At 35.6% G+C, this 24174-nt stretch overlaps 1 protein-coding gene across 7 annotated transcripts in view; it reads right to left on the bottom strand.

Moving 5' to 3' along the window:
- Positions 1-724: 724 nt before the first annotated feature.
- The window catches only part of LOC150101192 (transcriptional regulator protein Pur-beta-like), a 287353-nt gene continuing 263903 nt past the window's right edge, over positions 725-24174 (bottom strand). For all 7 annotated transcript variants that reach the window (XM_090402259.1, XM_090402260.1, XM_090402262.1 and 4 more), the window contains one exon: positions 725-1325. In XM_090402259.1, coding sequence (XP_090258385.1) covers positions 1197-1325 — 129 coding nt within the window. In that variant the 3' untranslated portion in view covers positions 725-1196. The remainder of the gene's footprint in view (positions 1326-24174) is intronic.

Genomic DNA, 24174 nt, shown 5'->3' with positions numbered 1-24174 from the left:
TAAACTTAAGTACTACAATGAAATTTAAATTTTGTGCTTCTAGATTTTACATTTTTGTGAAATTAAAATTACAAACTTTTATACAGTGCCATAATTTAAACCAAATGCCCATAATTTTATCCAGTTTTACATTTTTAGTTACTTCTCAGAATTTCTTATCCTTTGAGTCAATGGACTTCCTTCCCTGTGAAGAGTTGCAAATGATTCAGTTTGAAGTGAATATTTTCAATAGCTGATTCATGCATGCACTATGCAACTTCAAATATTTGTTCCTTTCGTGTCTTAGTATATCTGTAACTCAATAAGAGTACTTCATTATCCTGCATATCTGAAATGTGGGTAAATGACCATTGCAACATAGTAACCATTGTGGAAATATTCAGCAGTTCACCTAGGCTACATTTTGACTGTGTATGTTTTGCTTCTGGTTCATGTTATTGCAGTCATAAACAGTGAACAATTAGGTTAAAGTTTTGTAAAGACTAAAATTTTAATGTGGACTAAGCTATATTTAAAGAAGTATAACATAACACTGTATTTTAAATGGCTTTCCAAAGTTTTGCTATAAGGCAATAACATTTTTCTTTAAGTTGTATAATTTTTGTTTTTCTGATTTTACACTTTCCTCAATTTAAGGTTCCCTTCCCCTTTCAAAAGTGTAAAATAGGGGTTTACTGTAATTATCTTAATTCCTAAAGAGCAATAAATTTTACTTTCCTCTGACTTTAAACAGTATAAGAAAAGAATTTTTATTTTTCACTTTTGACAGATATATTTTGTACTATACAACTATGATCACAGTTTCAGATACAACTTATCAAATGGGACCATGGTTATTGTTATTTTATTTACTGAGGGAGATGGCTGAAGTTGGTGGTTTATTACAAAGGACATTTCAGTTCACACTGCAATGCTACACTCCCAGAATGTGTGATTATAATACTTACCTGAACATATACAAAGTAAATCAGTCATAGAATAATTTGTTTTTTTCCCCCAAAGTTTTTCAGTGGGAAAAACAATCAAAAACAAGCATTAATCAGCAGCTGTAACAGAAGAATACCTCATATATACTGAACAGAACTTGTAACCGTAAAGTTTCTGTGAAAATATGCATACAACTGTGGTTGCTTGGTATGTTTCCTGCTTACACTACTTCAATTCCAGCTATCATCATTTTTTTTTAAAAATCTTTTTTATTTGCCTTCTTCAGTGCATTCTTCCGTTAGTTCCTTCATCTTTTCTACATAATCTCCAAATATATCCCGAAAACGTATCCAGGACTGCTCTGGAATAGTGATTGCTGTCCGAAAATTACTCTTTACCTAGAAGAGACAAAAACATTACTCTAAGTGTGAGACATTAAATGGATTAAATGTATAAGGCAATAAATTCTAGATTATCAAAAGTTTATTCTAAAATATTTATGGTCAGTAACTGTAAAATAAAACTGCAAAAAATTATACAATTCTTTACATAAACATTAGTACAGTTATTTATTTACACATTAAAATGGAAAATAATAATAAACATCTGCCTGTTTTATAGCCAAGAATGAGTTGAGAGATTATTTTAATTTTGTTTCCATGTATTTCAAAATTCAAAAGTAACACTGCTTTAAAATTTTTCATTTACCGTGAGCAATATAAGTAATAAATAAAAATATCAATAAGTATAATTCATTTCACCAAGCTTGAAATTTTCATATGATTATTATCTTCAAAGTATAAATACAGTAACTTAGAATATCTGGCTTATACTACAAACTACTGATCTCTTAACACTCAAAATATTCTGTTAACTGCCAACAAATGTCAATTTATAGTTACATATAAGCAGCCATTGAGAAGATGTATATAATAGAAGTATTAGGTATATGAACTGGGAAGACACCTTGTGGCCAAGTGAATTACACCATGCACTAATTGGTGAGGAAGAAGACTTCAATGCATATTTTATGTGGTGAGAGCAATCTTTTTAGGATTTTATCAGAGATTAAGTTAGCTTGTTTTAGAAATGGAGGGTGTACAAATATTTCTCTCTATTACATTCAGATACCAGGCATACCAGAACTAACTCAGGAGCAGACATGAAGCCTTCAAGTTTTTATTATTCAGTGTAGTCTTTTTGTATATATTTAAAAAAAAATTTTTTTTCCTTATATAATTTAAGTTTATGAATGTTCCATTCAGAAAATGTTACATGCTAAACTACAAAGCAGGAAATTATGACCAAATGAGGATACTGAGTTCATCACAATCTCATTGGTTGTTGGATGGGAAGAATTTAAGTTTTATGAATTTCAGCATTTAAAACATACTTAAATAATGCAATATCAGAATGTGTCCCGAGAGTTTAAGGAAAAATAGGTAGGAATATGTAGGATGTGTAGAAATAGGTAGGATGTGTAATCTTATTAAGCAAGAGATTTGTAAGAAAAGGATGACGTAGAAGGAATACCATGTACATAAGGATGATGTCTGTTATGAAAATTATAAGCAGCAGGCTAGAAGAGTCAACTGTTGTATGGAAAGCTAAGTCTGAGTATGAAAAGAAACTGGCTCTGCAAGTTAAAGATAACCCCAAAGAATTCTATCAATATGCTGCAAATAAAAGAAAGAATGAATATGAAAAAATAACTCTACTGAATGCAGATGGTATGAGGGTGACAGATGCAGAAGAGGTTGTTCAACTAAAAAGTGCCTATTTTGCTTCTGCTAGAAGAAGTGGTAGGGTCCAGATGCTCTTTCCACAACGTGTTAGTAGGACAATCACAAGCATCCATGCCACTTGCTGAGATTCGAACCTGCAGCCTTTTGGCTGGAAAGCGGATATGCTAACCACTCAGCCAACTATGGCTGGCATCCTCTTGATAGATTAACCTAATACTTTAAATAAGGCTTCTAGTATTAAGTCTCCCAGATTTTTTAAAATTGCAACAGGTATTTCATATGTTTCTACAGTTTTCCAGTTAGGTAATTCATTAATCACACTTTTAATTTCTTCATCCATTATCTCTGGTCCAAGACTTTTTAAACTTCACATTCTGGTTTGATAATTTCACTATTCATATTTTCTCCAGTATATATGTATATATACATATACATTTTTCCTGAGCTCAAAGAAAGCATCATATTCTTGATTTCCATTCCAGTTAGGTATAATCTTCATCAAACCATGTTTCATTTATTCAGACTATTTTGGGAAGAATAAACTATCAATGCAATAATTTTATTTTCTGCATTTCTGATATTCTGGGGATTTGTAAATAAGCATAGTAATTCATTTCTTGGTCTATAACTGGTCCAATACACCCTTCATTTGTAACTTCTCCATACTTGCTCTGCCCACTCACTTTTAAAACTCCTTACCTTATATATTTACCCAAGACTGAACTACTCTTCATGCATTCTGGGCCATCCCATTCCTTGAATCCACTTCTTTACACTGGTTCTCCTTTCAACTCCCCCTACTCCCATTTCTCTCTATCCATCTTACAGGCCTGTTATTGCTTTCCTATCTCTCACTAATCTCCTCTCCTTTCATAAACACTCTAGTTTTAGCTGTCCCACACTTCTGCTTTTTTTTTTTTTTTAATCACGTATGACTTCATCTGATCCTTTGATGAACCTGACACATTATTTATTAGTCTTATAGTAACAGCATATCCAGCTGACCGATTCACGTCAAATCTGTTTAAATGCAATCCATCACTTTTTATACATTTTCCTGAAATGCATTTCACTGGGTGTTTAAGGGTCAAAGCTGTATAACTGAGAGGAAACCTCCACAGGACATGGACTCGTTATTACTAACACCATGTTCCAACATAAAAATGTGCACAAATTCACATGGAGAGAAGAGGCAAGGAATAAGAAAAGTCCCATTGACTATGTTATCGTTGATAGTGATGTTTTCTCCCTGGTGCAGGACACCAGAGCGTACAGAGGATTTGAAATCGGAAGCGATCACTATTTAGTCTTGAGCAGGATAAAATTGAATTTCATATTGAAAAGAATAACATGTAAGAAAGTTTTAAAGCGAATAAAAGTTGAGCAGCTCTCAGATGTGAACTGTAGGCTAAAATACACAAAGATTATTGAAAAAAAAATGAAAGAGTTTCAGAACAGGAATCAAACCTTGGAGATTCAGTGGCAAACTCTGAAGGAAACATTGATTGATTCTGCCAGAGAGGCATGTGGTGAGGTTGTGTGCAAAGATAAAAAAATCAGAACTCCCTGGTGGACACAGGAAGTTAAAGAGGCGGTGAAGGATAACAAGAAAGCATATCAAACGTTCCTGTCAAATAAGTCAGCTTGGCTCTTAGAGAATATAGAGACAAATGCAAGAATGCTAAACACTGTGTAAAACTAGCTAAACAAAAGTCATGGGAGGACTTTGGCAAGAACATAGAAAATAAATATCAAGAAGATATTCTGGAGGTTGTTGAAGAAGCTTAGAAATGGAGGAAAGAGTGCTGTAAAATGAGTTAGAGATGATAAAGGTGACATGAAAACGGGAGAAAAAGATATCCTTAAAGTATGGAGTAATTACTTCGAAAAATTGCTAAATGAAACAAGCAGTGATGACAGCACAGTGGTAAAAAACACTCAACAGGCATACAGTCAGGAATACATATCCATACTTGAAGTAGAAAAAGCCGTCAAAGGCTTGAAATGTGGAAAGGCAGCAGGAGTAGATGATATTCGACCAGAAATGCTGAAGTATAGCAGTATAAAAGTCCTACAGTGACTGAACTGCATAGTTCAGAAGGCCTGGACAGAGGGACAAATTCCTGATGATTGGAGAAGAGCTCTAATAGTGCCCATATATATAAAAAGGGAAATAAAACTGAATGTGAGAATTACAGAGGTATTTCCCTACTGAGTGTTCCTGGCAAGATCTATGCAAGTATACTTGAGAAACGGTAGAGAAGAATTGTGGAAGAAAAGCTCGGTGAAGAACAAGCTGGATTCAGGCTAAACAGAGGCTGTCAGGATCAGATCTTCACTTTACAACAAATAGTCGAGAAAGCATGGGAATATAACAAAGATCTGTATTTAAGTTTTGTCGATCTGGAAAAGGCATATGACAAGGTGCCAAGAGAGAAGCTATTCAATACGCTACAGTTATATTGTGTCAATGGGGCATTATATCAAGCAATACTTTATTTGAGTTTGTAAGTCGGCAGTTAGAATTGGAGGATGTACAGGAAGATGGTTTAATGTTAAATCTGGTGTGAGACAAGGGTGTACATTATCCCCTCTGTTATTCATTATCTATATGGATCACATTATGAAGGAAAGTGGTATTAAACATGATATCAGAATTGGAGATGTTAATGTCAGCTCTTTGCTTTATGTGGACAATGTTATACTTCTGAATAAATCCACTACTAGTTTGCAAGATTCCCTGACTAAACTGAATAACTGTTGTAATAGATATGGTATGAAGATCAGCATTAAAAAGACAAAGACAATGAAAATAGGTAGAATTGTTGAAAATATCAACTGTGTTGTGAACAGGGAACCTGTGGAACAAGTAAAACATTTCAGCTACTTAGGCATGATTTTTAGTGAAGATGGTACATTAAATATGGAAATAGACAACAGAATGTACAAAGCTGGTATGGTAGGAAGTCAATTTAATAAATTCATATGGAATAAGAGAGAAATTAGTCGGAACACTAAATCAGCTGTATACAAGACAGTGTTCAAACCAGTTTTAACTTATGGATCTGAGAGCTGGGTCAGAAGTAAAACACTTGACCAAAGACTAGAGACCGCAGATATGAGAGTCCTGAGAAAGATTAGAGGCGTGAACAGACGGCATCAATGGCAATATCATATTACGAGGATATTGGGAAAGAACTTGACATTGTCAGCATCCAGAAATGCATTAGCAGAGCTAATCACAGGTGGTATGGTCACTTGAACAGAATGGATGAGGAAAGATTAGCAAAACAAGTGTTCTCTGCCAAGCTGGAAAATGACCCAGAGAAAGACCAAGATATAGGTAGATTGATACGGTACAAAGTGCCTTAGACGATAGAAATATAAGATCTGATAATGTTGGAGTCTTGACAAGTAACAGACTGATTTGGAGGAAAATTGTAGATAGGAAGTTAGTAATGATGCAAATTTTTCATGTAGTACTATCATATCCTGTACACCCCTTGAGGGTACATGTCAGGAATTTGATGATGATGCATTTCACACATTAATAAACTGCATCCTTTTCTCCTCACAGAGTTCTACTAGCATATCATTCATAATTTTTGCTTACTTTCTCAACTCATCATTGTTGTATCTGAACAACACATTAACTATCCTTCCTGCCACACTGTTATCTTTCACTAAATCTCCTGGTATCTCTCCTCACATTTTCCCTGTACCCCACCAAACCATTCATTCCTACAACTCCCACCTCTGTTTACTTTTCATATCCAAAGCATCAATCACCCTGTTCATTCTTTCTCGTAAAAAACACCTTCTCATCCACCACTTTTAATAATGGAATCCTAATGCAGCACTACTCAAGTCATTCACCACCTCTTTTTTCTCCACGATCTTTCATTTTATGCTTCAGCATCCTTCTGTTCATATCTACTAAATGTCTGATATCAATTCTGCATATGCCTCATCTCATTTATCATCATAATCCTCATTCTTTTAGTCTTACATTCTGGCAATTGTGCTCTCTTTTGTATAGCCAATCACTCACTTTTTCTTGCTTTTGTTCCCACAATCACTCTTGTTCCAACAGTTATACTCTCTCTCTCTGTCTCTCTCTACCATTTCTTCATTCATGCTTTTGTTCTTTGTCAGTCTTTTCTGTACACTTACAATTACACTCTTGGAACTCATTCTCTTACTTCTGGATAATACCACTCTCAACTTTATGCCCCTCACCGACTTCTTCTTTTGTCTAATATATACTCCTTTAACTATAGAATGCACACATGCTACATTAAAGAACTTTTTTTTATTATGTAAATATTTCGTCTTGTGTATCATAGGACATCATCACTACAATTATATAACAACAATAGGAGTTGAATTAAAAAAACAGCAGCGCACATGCTTAAATTGGAATCCCTCTATGTTTACATTCACACCATTCTTTCCTTTATAATTTAGTTTCCCTGTCTCTCTGTGTTCATGGGTTAAAACTAACAGGCTGATATTAAAACTAATTAAATTAAATTAAAATATAACAGATACATTTATTTAATATAATTGAGGGTAACAATTTCCCAAACTGTTGGAATAGTGAGACAGTTGTTCTGTTTAAGATTAATCTATGAAGTAAGACTTCATCACTTAATTTTTTTTTACTTTTTTACTTTCTTTATTTGAGAGAGGACATGAAAGGATTGTTGGAAGAGGTGAGAGCGAAGAGTGAAAAAGTGAAAATCGTCAGTATTTTACCTTGCTACGATCAAAATGACTTAAGAAGAAGGGTTATGATGGCAAACGATTCGATGCATAGGCTGTGTAGAAGGAATGGATAAAAGTTTTTGGATGTGTGGAGTGAATTTGAGGGAAGATTGGATTTGTATAAAAGGAACGGCCTACACCTGAATGTGTTTGGTATCAGGAGTCTAGGAAAACTAATACCTGGTATGAGACCTAACACAGAGAAACAGTAGGGGAACTAAATTATAAAGGGAAGAATGGTGTGAATGTAAGAGTGACAATGTTATATAACTGTGTTAATGATGGGAATGGGCTTTGTCATGGAAATGTTGATGAGGAGAGAATGATTTCGGCTTTATGTTCATCTGGTTCGGACCCATCAAACGTATGCAAAGATGTCTACCTGTATAAGGCATTAGAGGAGAATAGAGATCTGCAAGTTGTCCAACTGTGTCAGGCAGACTACAGACAAAACTATACAAAAGAACAAACAGGTAGATTATTATGTCCGTACATGAATGCTGGGAGTATCAGAAACAAAAAAAGTAGAATTTGTTCTTTAGTCAATATGTTGTGACCTCAGATTGCAGGTATTAGTGAGACCTGGCTATCAGAATCAGACCTACTAACGGGTATCAAGTGTCAGAGTACAGTATTTTTAGGAAGGATAGAGAGGATAGGAGAGGAGGAGGTGTGCTGCTAATGATATCAGATGACTTGAATCCAGTTAGAGTTGAGACCTATGATTGTAGTACTACTACTACTAACAATATTTCATGTGGCAGTGAATTTGAAGCCATCTGGCGTGAGGTGGAATCTAACAAGATCAATCACAAAAAGAGTAATCATAATGGGAGACTTCAATTATCCAAATATTGATTGCAGGACAACTTCCTCAAGCAGCATGTGACAGAAGGAACTAGAGGTCAAAGAGTGTTAGATTTGATTATAGTGTCAGAGGGCGTTTCAGTTAAAGACATAACTATTCTGCCTCTGGCTGGTGACAGTGATCATGCGGTACTCACTTAGGAAGTGACTAAGTTTATGAATGTTCCACTCAGAAAAGGTTACATGCTGAACTACAAAGCAGGAAATTATGACCAATTGAGGAGTATATGGAGTTCTGTGAAATGGGATCAGTTGCTGGATGGGAAGAATATTGACAGTGCATGGGAAGCATTTAAACAATACTTAAATGATGCAATATCAGAGTTTGTCCTGAGAATTTGCAGAATAACTAGGATAGGAGTCAAATGGATGTGTAATCTTATTAAGCAAGAGATTAGTAAGAAAAGGATGATGTGGAAGGAATACCGTGTGCATAAGGATGACGTCTGTTATGAACGTTATAAGCAGCAGGCTAGAATAGTCACAACTTTTGTATGGAAAGCAAAGTCTGAGTATGAAAAGAAACAGGCTCTGCGTGCTACAACCCACAAGAATTCTATCGATATGCTGTAAGTAAAAGAAAAAATGAATATGAAAGAATAACTCTTCTAAATCCAGATAGCATGAGTGTTACAGATGCAGAAGAGTTTGTTCAGCTAATGAGTGCCCATTTTGTAAAAAACTATCAACCTGGTGTATGCAACATTGAGCTCACTGTTACCCCTTCACTGGATGAAGAAATGCAGGTGTATGAGAACAAGGTATTAGAGCTGCTGCACAAATTGAATAAGAATTTAGCAATAGGGACTGATGGGATATCAGCACCTTTGCTAAAAGAGTGTTCAGCTAAATTGGCTACTCCTTTGACCAGACTGTTTAATATGAGTCTCAGAACAGAGAAGATTCCGCAGGAATGGAAGGAACATGTGGTAATTCCATTGCACAAGGGTGGTGCAAAGGTCGATGTATCCAACTATTGACCAATTAGTATCTCAGGAGTGGTGGTGAAGATTTTAGAAAAATTGATTAGGGCTTGCATTCAGAAATGGGTTGACAGTGAATTGCTACTGCAATGAACAACATGGATTTACTAAGGGAAGGTTATGTTTTAGCAACTTACATTCTAAATATTACCATTGAACTAGACAAGTGGGATGGATACACCATGATACTTTTGGATTTTGCTAAGGCTTTTGACAGAATACAGAATGGCAGACTGTTGCATAAATTGGAGAAAATGGGTTTGGGTTATAGAATATTAGCATGGATAGGAGGATGGCTGACTGACAAATATCAAAAAGTCATGTACAGGGGATGTGAGTCTGCAAGATTTAAGGTAACAAGTGGTGTACCACAAGAATCAGTGCTTGGTCCACTGTTATTTAATCTGTAGATTAATGATATTGGGAAGGATTTGACAAGCGACACACAGCTATTAGCTGATGATGCAAAGATAGGTAGGGTAATCAGGAATGCTGCTGATATGCAGTACTTGCAGAATGATTTGAATAAGCTGGAATTATGGGCAAGGGAAAATGGGTGTCAGTTCACTGTCAGTAAACATAAAGTCATTCACTTGGGCATGATTAGATATCCAATGTTGTATTATATTGGTGGGATTATGCTAGAAGAAACTGATGAGGCTAGGGATTTTGGAGTGTTAGTAGATAGGAAGTTGAAGTTCAGGGGCCATGTGGCAATGATTGCAAATACAACTCAAGATAATTGCAATGCTGAAAAAAATGTTCACACATAAAGATAAGGATGTCATTTTGCCTCTTTACAAGACCTTGATAAGACCTCACTTGGACTATTGTGCACTGGTTCTGGTCTCCTGGTTTCCATTGTGATTCTGATATATTGGAGAGAGAGAGTACAAAGGAGCATGTTAAAAATGATATCAGGATTGGGGAATACTGATTATGAAAACAGATTGAGAATTTGTAGACTGCAGACACTAGCAAACAGGAGAAAGAGGGTGATATGATCTAGACTTACAAACTTCTGAAAGGACATACAGGATTTCAATTGATGGAGGATGGGGAAAGGACAAGAGGGCATCCTTGGAAGCTGAGAATGAAGACCACCAAGAAGAGAGTGAGGGCTAGATTTTTCTCTCAGGGTGGTGCTTGATTGGAATGGATTGCTATTGGATGTTGTGAGTGCAAGCAGTGTGAATGAATTCAAGAATAAGTATGATAGCTGGTGTGTGTGTGTGTGTGTGTGTGTGTAGTATGTGGCATCCCTTGATGAGTCTCTAACTCCCTGGAGGTCTCTCTTAATAATAATAATAATTTATATAAACATAGCAGCTTAGCATTTTGCCACTGGATCCTGTGGTTAGCGTTTTCAATTCCATGTTGTGCCAGGTCGTATTTGCGAAGTTTGATAAGATGGATGTGGTCTTGATGAAATAAAAAAGTTATTTACTGTTGCATATTGTTATACCCTGATAACTTAAGAATGTGAAAATTTCAGTTATCATGATGTAACAAGAGAAGAAATAAAAACCCTGTATAGATAACTAAGTAAGCAAGCTTGTTCCTAAGTAGATATCATTAAGAGCCTTTGAAAGTAATGAATACAAAAAATAAAAAAGAAAGAAAAACATGCTTGCATACAAGTGAAAAATATAGCTGAAATTATTTGTTGAACTAAATAAAAAAAAAAAAAAAGGGAATTTTATTACAGTTGTGATATGATAAAATAAGGTTAAGTAAAGCAAAGATTAGTCATAAGATTTTGTATGTGAGAGGCTAGTTTATACACTTGAAATAAGAGATTAAAGATTCGAGTTAATTCTTAGAAAATTTTGGAAAGGGGTATAGATGACATTGAGGTTAGCTTAAACAAAAACCAAAGCTCAAGGTCATAATTCCCGAATTGAGACTTTGTCACGTGTCAGTCATGTGCACACAGACCACATGATGTTTTGCCAGAAAAACGCCACTCTAATTGGTTAGTGAAATCGACTCCAGTAAGGGGGAAAGAAAAGAAAAGGGTTAGGAACTCCCCCCCCCCCCCCATGAGGCTCTTTTCCTCAGAGCTTTTCTTCATGAGTCTTCATATAGGTCTCACACGGTTTTCCTGAGTGGTGGGTTAGGCATTTTCTCCGTCCGACACAATAAGGAAACAAAGTATGCGGGATTTTGATTCCGTGTTCCTATTGTAAGAAATGAGGGATGCCATTTAGTTAAAAAGAGAGAAGATAATGTCAGTACGTTTCATCGTCGAGTGATCATAACAAGAGAAAGAAAATTCTATAAAGAAGCCAGTGCCCACATGGTGAATTTCACAGCCATAGAATAGATGATCCTATGTATGCCCTTGATTGAAGAATGTAAGGTAAAGATTATGAAAGCCCATCTTAGTGCCAAAAGAACTTAGGAGTGATAAGTTATAGAAGAGTTCATCCTAGGAAGGTAAAATATCAGAAAAAGGTAGAGACCAGTGTAGAAGACCCAAGTCAAAAGGTACTGTAAAATCTCGTGTCAATTCAAATCATATGTAACTGTAGTCATTGTTCAATTGCTGAACAGTTGAAAGGATTAATGAGAATTATACTAGGATTTTAGTACATGTCAAACTAGAATAAAAATGAGCTTGTTATTATTAATTAATATGTAATTCATGTGCCTAGAGATTTATGCATGTACATTGTATTTTAATTAAGAGAGTTTTAAAGGTCAAAAGTGTGTATTAGCTCAGCAAAAGGATAATTTTATTCCATATTGTCTTAGTGAGAAAATTAGAGTAACTGATTATATATGTCCTAGAAAATTCAGAATTATAGCGTGATTAAACCAGTAAGGGGTTAGAGAAAGGATTAACTAGTTCTAGGATTATACTTGTTTGTATGTATAGAATCTATTATGGCGATATGATCACAATTCTCATGTAGGATCTTAACCTAATACTTGTGTTTAGCTAGTGAAAATTTGTATTATATATTCTTAGTATTGAATTGAGTTTTATTTGATAAAGGATGAATTATACCATGTTTAAGAGTTCAATAAACTTTTGTTCATTGAAAATACAGTTGTCTGAGATTGCCGCTCAATGCACCACTTGTAACGACGTACGAACCTAATCACGCGGGGGGGGGGGGGGTTGTTAAGCTATGAGATAAAGGTCACGACTGCATATTAGTTTCACACTCAGACATATTTTGGTAATTGCTCCTTGTTTTTGAATTTTATATCTTAAACAAAATGGCCTGAAAGGCACAGTATAAAATAAATATTTAGGGACCCTAAGGGGAGATTTGAAGAAGCTTGAATATTTGTATTTGAGTGATATCTTGTATATAAATAAGATTTGGACAAAGACAAGTAGAGTTTCAGATGTAAGGCTAGTTGAAAGCCTAATAATTGTAAATTGGGATATACATTATGTTATATCCCAATATTCAATTGGGATATAACATGTTATTCTATAGTTATGGATACTCCAACAGGTTTTTATGTTATTCTATAGTAATAGATACTCCACAGGTTTCAATATATAAGAACGTAATATACTCCTTTTTATCGTCAATTAACACCCTGCGGTTCCTCAAAATATCACACTTTCTGCAGATTCATACCTTCTCAACTTCTCTTGTTCAATCTTATCAGAAACATATCATCCACATTTCCCATGCTTTCATATTACACTCACAATGATTAACAATCCTTGAAAAAAATCTATACTGCTGGCATTTGATTTTTGCACAACGTGTTGCATGGTTCTTGTTTGGACTGCCATTTTGCCTTTGTTTGCTATAAGCTACGATTACAGCAACCGTAATTGTAGCTTTCAGCAAATTGTGTCTATAATGCTGTCTCAGCTAGCATGAATAAATCGCTTCAGTGAAATGTATAAAATTTCATCAATATTACAGAACATAAAATGGCTTGAGCAGTTTTACTGGCACTCCTTCTCCAATAAAATTGACTGATTTTTTATTTTCTCATAAAAGTAATTCTAAATGCATTGTGTTATAACTGAAAATGTGTGAAATTATTACATCATTAATAAATAAATAATAATAAATGTATCATCATATTATCAAGTACACAAATACTTTGTACATATTGTTAATTCACAATAGTCCTTTTTTTTGAACTCTTCATCAGTTACCATAAACATTACTATAGTAGAAAGCAGGTTCTCAAAGAAGTTCTGGGTTTCATGAATTACCCAGTAAACTGTGTTATATGTATATTTTTCAAACACTTTATCTGTTTTCGGGAATAAAAACTACTAGAGTTCCTGGGAGGAAAAAACTCTGTCAAATCTGTATGAGATTTAGCTAACTTATCCTGAGCTGATATAAGTTCCTCATCAGTCCCTAGGGAATACATTGCCTGATGTTTGTGTGTATTTATGAGCATTATCATTAGAAATGCATTTTGATTGGCATTTATCTTCACTGCATAGAAACCCATATTAACAAGAGTACCTTTGTATTCCAATCTGTTTCTACTGTGAAAAAGGTTTTAGCCAGTTTAATAATATATTACACTTTACAGAAATTATAACTTTGTTTTTGTTAATATTACTCATTGCAGTTGCTACTCAAGACAATTCACAGTGAGGTTAGTTGCTCTCAGTATGCAAAAAATTTGGATAATAACCAAATTTGATGATTCACTACACATAATTCAAAAGAAAAGGTAATATGAGATATAGAAGAAATGCTATGTGAAAGCCTGGCTGACTGAGTGGTTAGCATATATATACCAGCCAAAAGGTTACTAGTTCGAATCCTGCCATGAGCATGGATGTTTGTAATTGTCTGTGAAAATAGTGGTGGGTAGTAGATGGCATTGGTGTAGATGATGATGGTAGTTGTGGTTGGTGGATTGAGTGATGGAGAAGGAGAGTTGTAAAGTAGGTGCCCTCCCTTGATGAGTCTTTGGACTCCTTGGAGGTGTCACATAATAATAAACATGCACGTATCATTGATTAAATGTATGAATTTTTCCTTCATCTCTCACAGATTGATAAACACGCATATAAGTAGTTAACATATCTGTTGGGAGTTTTTTCACTTGATTATACTATAAATCAGTGGAGGCCAGTGAAAATTTTAAGTGGGGGTGCTGCATATACAAAAAAAAAAAAAAATAAAATAAAATAAATGTTTTCCTAATCAGTAACCAATTTATTAATAAATAAATTTCCATATTAAAAAATTGCTTTATTAAAAATATTTCACCCTCACCACGAACAAACACCAATAATAAAAGTTTCGTATCTCACAGAAATAACGCAAGCAAGCATACAGTACATTGCCCAAACGAGCAGAGTCTGAATCACTTGTAATGTGCAATGAGAAGCGCAAACGAATATCAGCGAGTCTAGCTGTAATTGGCCTAACGTGATAATTCTGACACTGCATTAGATCACAGTGCATTTGTTTCGTGTAACGATAATTGAAAAAATATAATTCTTTTCATATTTTCAACAGTGACACTCGTCATAATTCAGCCTTGTATCTATAATAAATAAATAATTATATGTTATTTTAACAAAATAAAATAACATTTACAAAAAATAGTTCACCCTCACCACGCACCAATAATAAAAGTTTCGTATCTCACAGAAATAACTGCACGCAAGCATACGATACACTACCCAAACGAGCAGTGTCGGAATCACTTGTAATGTGCAATGAGAAGAGCAAACGAATATCGGCGAGTCTAGCTGCAATTCGCCTAACGTGATAATTCTGACATTGCGTTAGATAGCAGTGCATTTATTTCGTAATCTAAAGTGTTAATTGAACAATTCCAATTATTAACTATTCGATCAATGTCAAAACATAAGCTGTAACCTTTAACATGTTGTATTGCATTTATATAATGTTGTAAGCATTGTTATTATTTATAAACACAAACAAAATTTAATTTTTTCATTTTTTCCTTGGGGGTGCTGCAGTGTCGCAGTGCTTATGTACGAGCCGCCACTGCTATAAATTAAAGATACCAAGAAATTATATACAGTATTTGGTTTAATCTTTTATCCAAGTGTAAGCAAACAAAGTTTGCACCTGAAGTATTTTCAGGACAGGGGCAACTCGTATAAGGAAGCTAAGACTTCACATTGCTTGCCTTAGTATTCCATAAGGCAAAGCACATCTCCTTGCAGACATGTATAATGCTATGCATTATGAGAAGGTCACTTATAATGCATAGTCACTTACGAGAAGGTCACTTATCTATGCATTATGAGAGTCACTACCCATAGGTAGTGACTCTCATAAAATTAAGAATATAATTTCTTTCATAGTATAACCAAATGAAAAAACTTTCAGCGATCCCCCTTTAACAAGCCATGCTAACAACCACAGAGAAGTGGCAAGTATAAGGAAGAATGATTATGGTAAGGTGATGTTAATGCATAAAAATGGTAGACTAGTAACTGCTGCAGAAGACATGGTTGAGGTATTCAGCGATCAATTCATGAAGGTGTTTCATCCTCATCAGGGTGAAATCATGACAAAGTCAAGCATAAAGGACATAGGAGAAGATTGCTTAAATTTGGGTGAACAGAAGGTATATGAGGAAATAAATAAGCTTGTTGTCAATAAGGCAACAGCATTTAATGACATGCTTTAAGAGAATGTTCTAGAGAATTGGCAGCAGCATTAGCGTGCCAGTTTAATAAGTCTTACAACAGCATAGGTTCCAAGAGAGTGTAAAGAAGGTAAAATTATTCCACTGCATAAAGGTGGTGATTAGGCTGTGGCTACAAATTATAGGCCAATTTGTATATCTGGAGTTGTGAAGGTACTAGAGAGATTGGTGAGAAGTAGAATACAGAAATGGGTTAAGAAGAGCAGTATTCTCTGTGGTTGTTAGCATGGGCTTGTTAAAGGGAGATCAGTGAAAGTTTTTTCATTTGGTTATACTATAAAGATACCAAGAAATTATATTCTTAATTTCGTCTTTTATCCAAGTGTAAACAAACAAAGTTTATATGTGAAGTCACTTCACAACTGGGCTACCTGTATATGGAGGCTAATGACTTCACATCAATTGCCTTAGCATCCCATAATGCAATGTACATAATCCTTACAGAGAAGTATAATGCTATGCATTATTAGAAGGGCCACTATCCAGACTGAATTCAACCTTTATCGTGGTCTCATGAGTGGAAGCCAGACCCAGAAGTGATATTTCCATATACTTTGTTTGCTTACACTTGGATAAAGGATGAAACCAAGAATATCATTTCTTGGCTTCTTTGATTTATAGTATAACCAAGTGAAAAAAACTTTCAACGTTAAATAAGGACTAGAAGTTGATAGTGCATGGGAGGTAGTTAAGAAGTGCTTGCATGAAGCAATGGCTGACTGTATACCTAGAGTCCGAATAATAAATCAAGTAGGGGTTAAATGGATGAATAACACCATTAAGCTTGAGTTGCAAAAAAAGAAACAACTATGGAGGGAATTTAAGGAGAAGGGTGACCGGCAGGCACATGAACGGTATAAAGCGCAGGCCAGAAGGGTGACGAGTGTGGTAAGAAAAGCAAAAAAGGATTACGAAAGAACATTGGCCATGCAGGCTAAAGAGAATCCTAAACAGTTTTTTAGATATGTAGCAAGTAAAAGGAAAAATGTACATGGCAGATTCATTTTAAAGAATGCCGATGGTAGGGAGGTAACTGAATCAGTTGAGATAGTTGAGTTACTGAGTGAGCACTTTGCAAAAGTATATCATCCAGGTGGTGACATTGCAGAAACGAATAAACCAGTAGATTATACGGGAATTGTGGTTAATGAAGTGGAGGTGAGTAGTCTATTGCATAACCTCAATGTCAATACATCTGTGGGATTGGATGGTATACCAGCTCGTGTTGTACGAGAAGCAGCTAAAGAATTGTCAGTACCCTTGACCATTTTGTTTAATTTGAGTCTCGGGTCTGGGTTAGTCCCGAGCGGGTGGAAAGAGGGGAAAATAGTTCCACTGCATAAAGGTGGTTCCAAGACTGCTGTTGTAAATTACCGACCAATTAGCATATCAGGAATCATTGTCAAGGTCTTAGAGAAAATAGTCAAGAGGAAAATACAAGATTGGATAGAAGAAAATGGGATACTGTATCGGGGACAGCATGGTTTTGTGAAGGGTAGGTCATGCCTCAGTAACTTGCTCACGTATTATAACACAGTGACGGCTGAACTGGATAAGGGTAATGGGTTTACGGTGATTCTGCTGGACCTTGCCAAGGCCTTTGAGAGGATTCCACATGGAATTCTAATCAGTAAATTGCAGCATATGGGAATGGACATGGGGTTGGTGAGATGGATAGGAGGGTGGTTGACGGAGAGATATCAGAGAGTGGTTTACTCGAGAGTGGAGTCCACAAGACGGCCTGTGACTAGTGGTGTGCCACAAGGATCTGTTCTTGGACCACTGCTGTTTAATTTGTTCATAAATGATATAGGAAATGATCTGAGAGGAACAGTTCATTTGTTTGCGGATGATGCGAAGTTGGGTAGGGCAATAGTGAATGCAGATGACGTCAAAATTTTGCAGGATGATTTGGATAGATTGGAGGTCTGGGCTAAGGAGAATGGATGTCAGTTTAATGTGGCAAAATGTAAGGTTATGCACTTTGGGGTGAAAAGATTGGCGGCAGTTTACTGCATTGGTGGAACCCTGCTCCAGGAAATTGATGAGGCACGAGATTTAGGAGTGTTGGTAGATAAGGAATTGAAATTTAGGGGACACATTGCAAAAGTGACCAAAACAGCTCATCAAATCACTTGGTTGCTGAGGAATACGTTGACAAGCAGAGACAAGCAGGTTATTGTTCCTCTCTATCGAGCCTTGATAAGACCCCATCTAGACTACTGTTCTCAGATTTGGTCACCTAGGTTTCTTCTTGATGGGGAGGAGGTGGAGAGGATCCAGAGGCGAGTGACCAAGATGATAGTAGGTCTGTGGAAGGAACCGTATGAGAACAGGTTGAGGATTTGTGGGTTGCAAAAATTGGTTGATAGGCGGAGGAGGGGAGATATGATTGAGACATTCAAATTACTGAAGGGTTTCTATAAAATTAATTCAGAAGATATTTTTGAGAACAGGGCTGGTTGTGGGAGGACTAGGGAACATCCATGGAAACTGGGCAAAAGTGTGGTTAGTAAAGGTGTTAGAGCTGGGTTCTTTACTTTTAGAGTAGTGAATGAGTGGAATGTGCTCCCTGAGTCTGTAGTGGATGCTGTGACAGTGAATGAGTTTAAGGCGAGGTATGATAGATACTGTATGAATGTCAAATAGTTGTGATGAATATGATCTGGGGCCTCCCTCGATGAGTCTAATGACTCCCTGGAGTTGCCCGTAATAATAGTAAAATATTAATAGTAACTATAATCCAGAGTATTTTAGTAATAAGGTGTGACACTTTTTGAAACTTCTATATGGAAATATGCGGGTTCAAATCCTGCCCATGGCAGGATTTGAACCCGCAACCTTTTCGTTGGAGAGCGGATACACTAACCACTTGGCCACCAGGCTGGCTTATGAAAAAAAAAAATTTTTTTTAAATAATATTTCTGGAAATTTTCCACATTTCCAGAAATTAAAAAGTTTTGCATATATCTCAAACATTAAGAAAGTTTAAAACTTTAAGAAACAGATAGTGAATGTATGGCAGTTTCAGATATTTTGGAACTCGGTTGAAGAGAATTAGCATTTCAGCTCAACAATCGCTGGCTTGCCTTTGTGGTTGAGTCGAGCAATCTTTTGTTAATACTGCACCAATCGCATGTCTTCATAGCTGCACTATCTCTACCTGCCTACCATTGCCATTTTGCACTCCACTTTCACTTCTCATTAGTCATTCGTGAAGGATTGTTCATAACATATCTTAAGTCTTGTAAATTACTGGTAATTTTTGCTTGAAATATGAAGAAATGTTCAAGTTACAATGCTGGTTTTAAACTCAAAGATCATATTGATTCCGAAATGATAAAAGGATAAGCAATAATGAAACTGTTTGTTTTAATTTAATTACAGAAATAGAGGCACTAAAGATTCAAATATATCGCCTGATGAAGGTGAACTGGCGATCAGATAAATAACATTGATAATTAAAATTTAAATGCATTCATTTTATAAATATGAGCAATTATAAATTATAATGAATACTAAGGATTTAATTATAAATGTCAATTTAATTTTTTCCTGAATAACTATGGTTTCCGAAAATCCCTGCATATATCTCACACCATGATTTTTCAACTTTAATTTTTGGGAAAAAAAGTGCAAGTTATATTCAAGTAAATACGGTAGGTTTTTTTTTCTCTTCTTCAACAAATCATTCTTCCTCTTCCCATTTTATTTTATTATGATTTTTTTTTGTTGATTTTTGCTGACTTTTTTTATTCTCTTAACTTTAGTCTTTTTTACTATAAATTTACATATGAAATTTAGCAAGATGGAAGCAGGATTTATACAGTTGATAAGGAATAATTACATGAAACAACTTTTATGGAGGGGTCAAGGGGTTTGAGGATGTTAGATCTAATAACAGCATCAGAAGATGTATCAATAACCAAGGTAGATACTCTGCCTCCAACTGGGGGAGCATGACCATGCAGTCTTGTACTGGGAAGTTGCCAAACATGTGGAGTTCTCTGTGAAGAAGAAGTTTAAATGTTCAATTATAAGGCTCTTGATTATGAGAGACTCAGGAGTCATCTTGAAACAGTGCGATGGCTTGAGAAGCTACAAGGAAAGAATGTCAGTAGTAAATGGCAAGTGGTCAGAAATTCTTTGAGAGTAGCAGCATCAGACTGCATACCCAAGATCAGGAGGATAAACCAAGTTGGAATTATGTGAATAAGTAGGGATATAAAGCAAGCGCTCCAAAAAAAAAATAATAATAAATAAATAAAATAAATAAAAAAATAAAATATTGTGGAGGAAATATAAAGAAAAAAGTGATCAGCATACTAATGAGCAGTACAAAGTGAAAGTAAGAAGATTGACTAGTATGGTAAGGAAGGCCAAATCAAAGTTATGAGACAGAATTAGCCAAACAGGCCAAAGTAAACCCAAAAGAGTTTTTTCGTTATGTAGCAAGTAAGAGGAAGAATGACTCTAAATAATGCTCATGGTATGAAGGTGGCCAAACCAAAGGAAATATTTGAGTTGCCGAGTGATCATTTTGCAAAAGTGTATGATCCAGGTGGTGATTTTACAGTTGCTGATGTTACGGAGATGCATATCAACATTGAGGTGATGAACAGAAGGTGTTCAAGCACATTAAGAAATTTGAATGTGAACACAGCAGTGGAACTGGATGGCATATCAGCCAGCGTACCTACTTGAATGTGCAAGAGAATTGCACATTCAAGTAGAATTGGCATTGCCTCTGACGAAGTTGCTCAATCCAAGTCTCATCTCTGGCAGGGTTCCAAAGAGAGTGAAAAGAGGGTAACACAGTACCATTGCAGAAAGGCTCCAAGACAGAGGTAGCAAACTACAAACCAATTAATATATCAGGAGTGGTTGTTAAAGTATTGGAAAGGTTGGTGAAAGGTAAAATACAACAGTGGGTGAATTTTATTTATTTCGTATGATGATACAACAGCCGTGAGCTCCTTTTATGGGAAGGAATGGCACTATCTCAAACACTCTCTAATTTTCTGGGCTCAGGACTGGCATAGCTGATGAATCAGGCCTATGGCTGGGTCTTAAGTATTCCTGACTGTATTCCTGACTGTATTCCGTGTGTGTGTTCATGGGGCCAGTTTGCCTGTTCTGGGGGACGAAAAACTCAAGTTTTCGGGTGACAAAAAATCCCATACCACTGTATGAGACTGGCAAACTCACCATTCTTTGAAAGAGACCTATCAATCAAGTCATCTCGTCTGTGATGTGAGGACAGGAGTCCTCATATCATGGACGAGAATCGAACCTAGGTCGCATCTTGACTTCTGCACACAGATTTGATCACGTGGGTTTCTTGGGGACCAGGAGGTGGTTGAAAAGATTCAGCGACGAGTGACCAAGATGGTGAAAGGCCTGTGGAATACTCCTTGTTGAGGATTGGTTGAAGGTTTGTGTTTAGTTACAAAGTTTAGTTGATAGGCAGAAAAGATTGGACAAGATAGAAACTTTTAAGATGTTAAAGGGGTTTTATAAAATTGATGCAAGTGAAATTTTTCAGTATATGACAAATAGTCAGAGAACTAGGGGTCATCAATGGAAGTTGTGTAAAAATGTGCTTAGTTAGGGCGTGTGGACCAGATTTTTTGCATGGAGAGTGGTGAATGAGTGGAATGGATTGCCAGAATTGGTTGCAAGTTTCTTGATGGTAAATGGATTCAATGAGAGGTATGACAGGATTTTTATGTATGAAAGGTTGATTTGGGTCTCCTGCAATGAGTCTCCCTACTCCATGGAGATGCCATTAATAATAATAATAATAATAAATTTATCATAGCAATTACATGTACAACAGGTTTATTTAAAAGGATAATGTCATCCACTAAGCACAATATCTCCTATGTAAATAACAGAATGAATACCACTTTTTCCTGTTATTTAGATAGGAGATATGGTCCACACAGATTATAAATAACAGTGAAGATGTAGTACGACCCTACCTTATACCTGATTTCACATTATGCTATCTTCCTATACATCTTTTAATTATAAATACTGATCTGCAACTTATTATGGTGTCATTTCAAGTGGCAAGTAAATTCAACTTAATAATTGAGGGTATAAGTAGCTGACCTCTTTCATTCTACTCCTTTTCTTCTCCAGCTAATTATTACTTGGAATTATCTGAACAATAAGCTCTAAATTCCCCAACTCTAAAACCAAAAGTCTCCAAGTATACTGATGATGTCCTGGTATTTGACAGCCAGCAGACTATTAATATCTTCCTCTGTAGTATCAACTCTGGTGCAAAAACAAAACAATGTTACTATTTGCTCTACACAAAGCACTAATATGCTGTAGGTTCTTCTGCCTCATGTGTGCAATTGATAACACACAGGGTAATCCCCCAATTATCCAGCCACATCAGGAGAGAATTTGTAGGTCAGATATTTCAAGAGTTGGATTACTGAAAATACAACTGCACAGTCCATACCAGTAGTTAGCTGAAACTCCAATCCATTCCGGGTTTGGTTAATTGACAGTTCATTTGTAAGGTTGGATAATTGAGAGATCACTATATATAAATTCTGGATACTCCTAATAACAAGACTTCCTTGAAGGCAACTAATACTTTTACAGAAACTTAATTTATAACAACGTATACCTGAGTACTAATTCATATCACCACCACTATCAAACACAAGTATTCTTAACATACTAGGATACAGTACTAGTCACATGCATGACAAAGAAGGCCACCTACAAAGCAAATGCTTATCTTGTACTTCCACCTTCAAAAATAATGGCTATAACACTAAACTAATGAGATCATAATAAAAACTCAAACCCAATCAAAACAAGACAGATAGTAAGTGGATGGCTTAGATAACTGAATAGTTAACATATCAGCTCTCAAACCAACAAGCTGTCAGTTTAAATCATGCCGTTGGCATGGATGTTTATGACTATCTTTAGATGGGAGATGAATTTCATCACCTGGTGTGAGAACACTGCCTTGCATATTGGAGACCTGAAGTGGCTTGACAAAGTTCCATGTTTAGTGTCTAGAGCAGAGTTTCTGGACAGTGAAAAATACAAAACAATATATGTATAATTAACAAAAATAAGGAAACAAACAAAAAAAAAACATAGTCTACCCAAGGTATGAACATGCTACAGGTTTACAAACAACCTTTCATAAGTGGAAGGCACATAAAAAATAAATTCCTATATTTCATATGCATATAAAAAAAGCCTTTAGAAAATATAACATGTACACCACTCTCTATCAAAATTACTATTTTGACATATCCATCAAAAGCCCTTTTCCTCTATTAGAACATCCAGAGACTTTTGCCATTTCTTGCATATGCTGATTACTATACAATGGTGAAAACAATTCACATTACTAATCAGAAGAAAACACACACAAAAAAAATCATTAAATGTTTTTAGTAAACAAATATTCAACTTCAAGCATCTGACAATGTTTTAAATAAAAAGCACAGGAGTGACTCTCAGAGCCTCTGGGTCCTGCAGAACAAAAAAATAAATAGAAACAATTCCATATCAATATATATATATATATATATATATATATATATATATATGGAATTGACTCTGACTGTTGACTATGCACACCACCTACTAGACAAAACCAGAAGAGGTTCAAAATTTCCAGACATCACCAAAAATAATATGTCTCAATAAGCAGGGGGGAAAAATGCCAATGTTGGAAAAATGAATCTACATAAATAAAAAAATGACAGCTAATAAGTATTATGGCTGCTACTGCAAATAGGACTTCAGAATTCCTATAAGTTATCCTTCTTGGCATGTCCTATCATTTTATTATTATTATTATTATTATTATTACTAGAGGCCCCCCCCCAAAGGAGTCAGGGACTCAGCAAGGGAGGCTACATATATTATCCACACTAGCTATCATACATTATCTTGAATTCATTCACACTATCTGTACTCACCTACTCTGCAGATAGTCATTCCAATCATCCACTGCTGTATGAGAGAAAAATCTAGCTATCACTTTTCTTGACTGCGTTCATTCTCAATTTCCACAGATGCATGCATATCTTGTTGCTAGGGTTATATGGGATACCAATAAGTGGTATTTACCAGAATCCTATTTAATTCAATGATTCATAACTCTGAGAGACGTTTGTAGGTCTCTGTCATATCATCCCCCTTTCTCTTCTTTGCTAGTATCTGCAGACAATACATTCTCAATCTGTCCTCATAAT

The sequence above is a fragment of the Typopeltis vanoorti genome, chromosome 12, assembly GCF_054136105.1.
Source record: "Typopeltis vanoorti isolate ZY-2024b chromosome 12, IOZ_Tvanoo_1.0, whole genome shotgun sequence".
Classification (NCBI taxonomy): domain Eukaryota; kingdom Metazoa; phylum Arthropoda; class Arachnida; order Uropygi; family Thelyphonidae; genus Typopeltis; species Typopeltis vanoorti.
The sequence above is the reverse complement of the archived record's forward strand: the minus strand, read 5'-3'. Positions and strand labels throughout refer to the sequence as shown.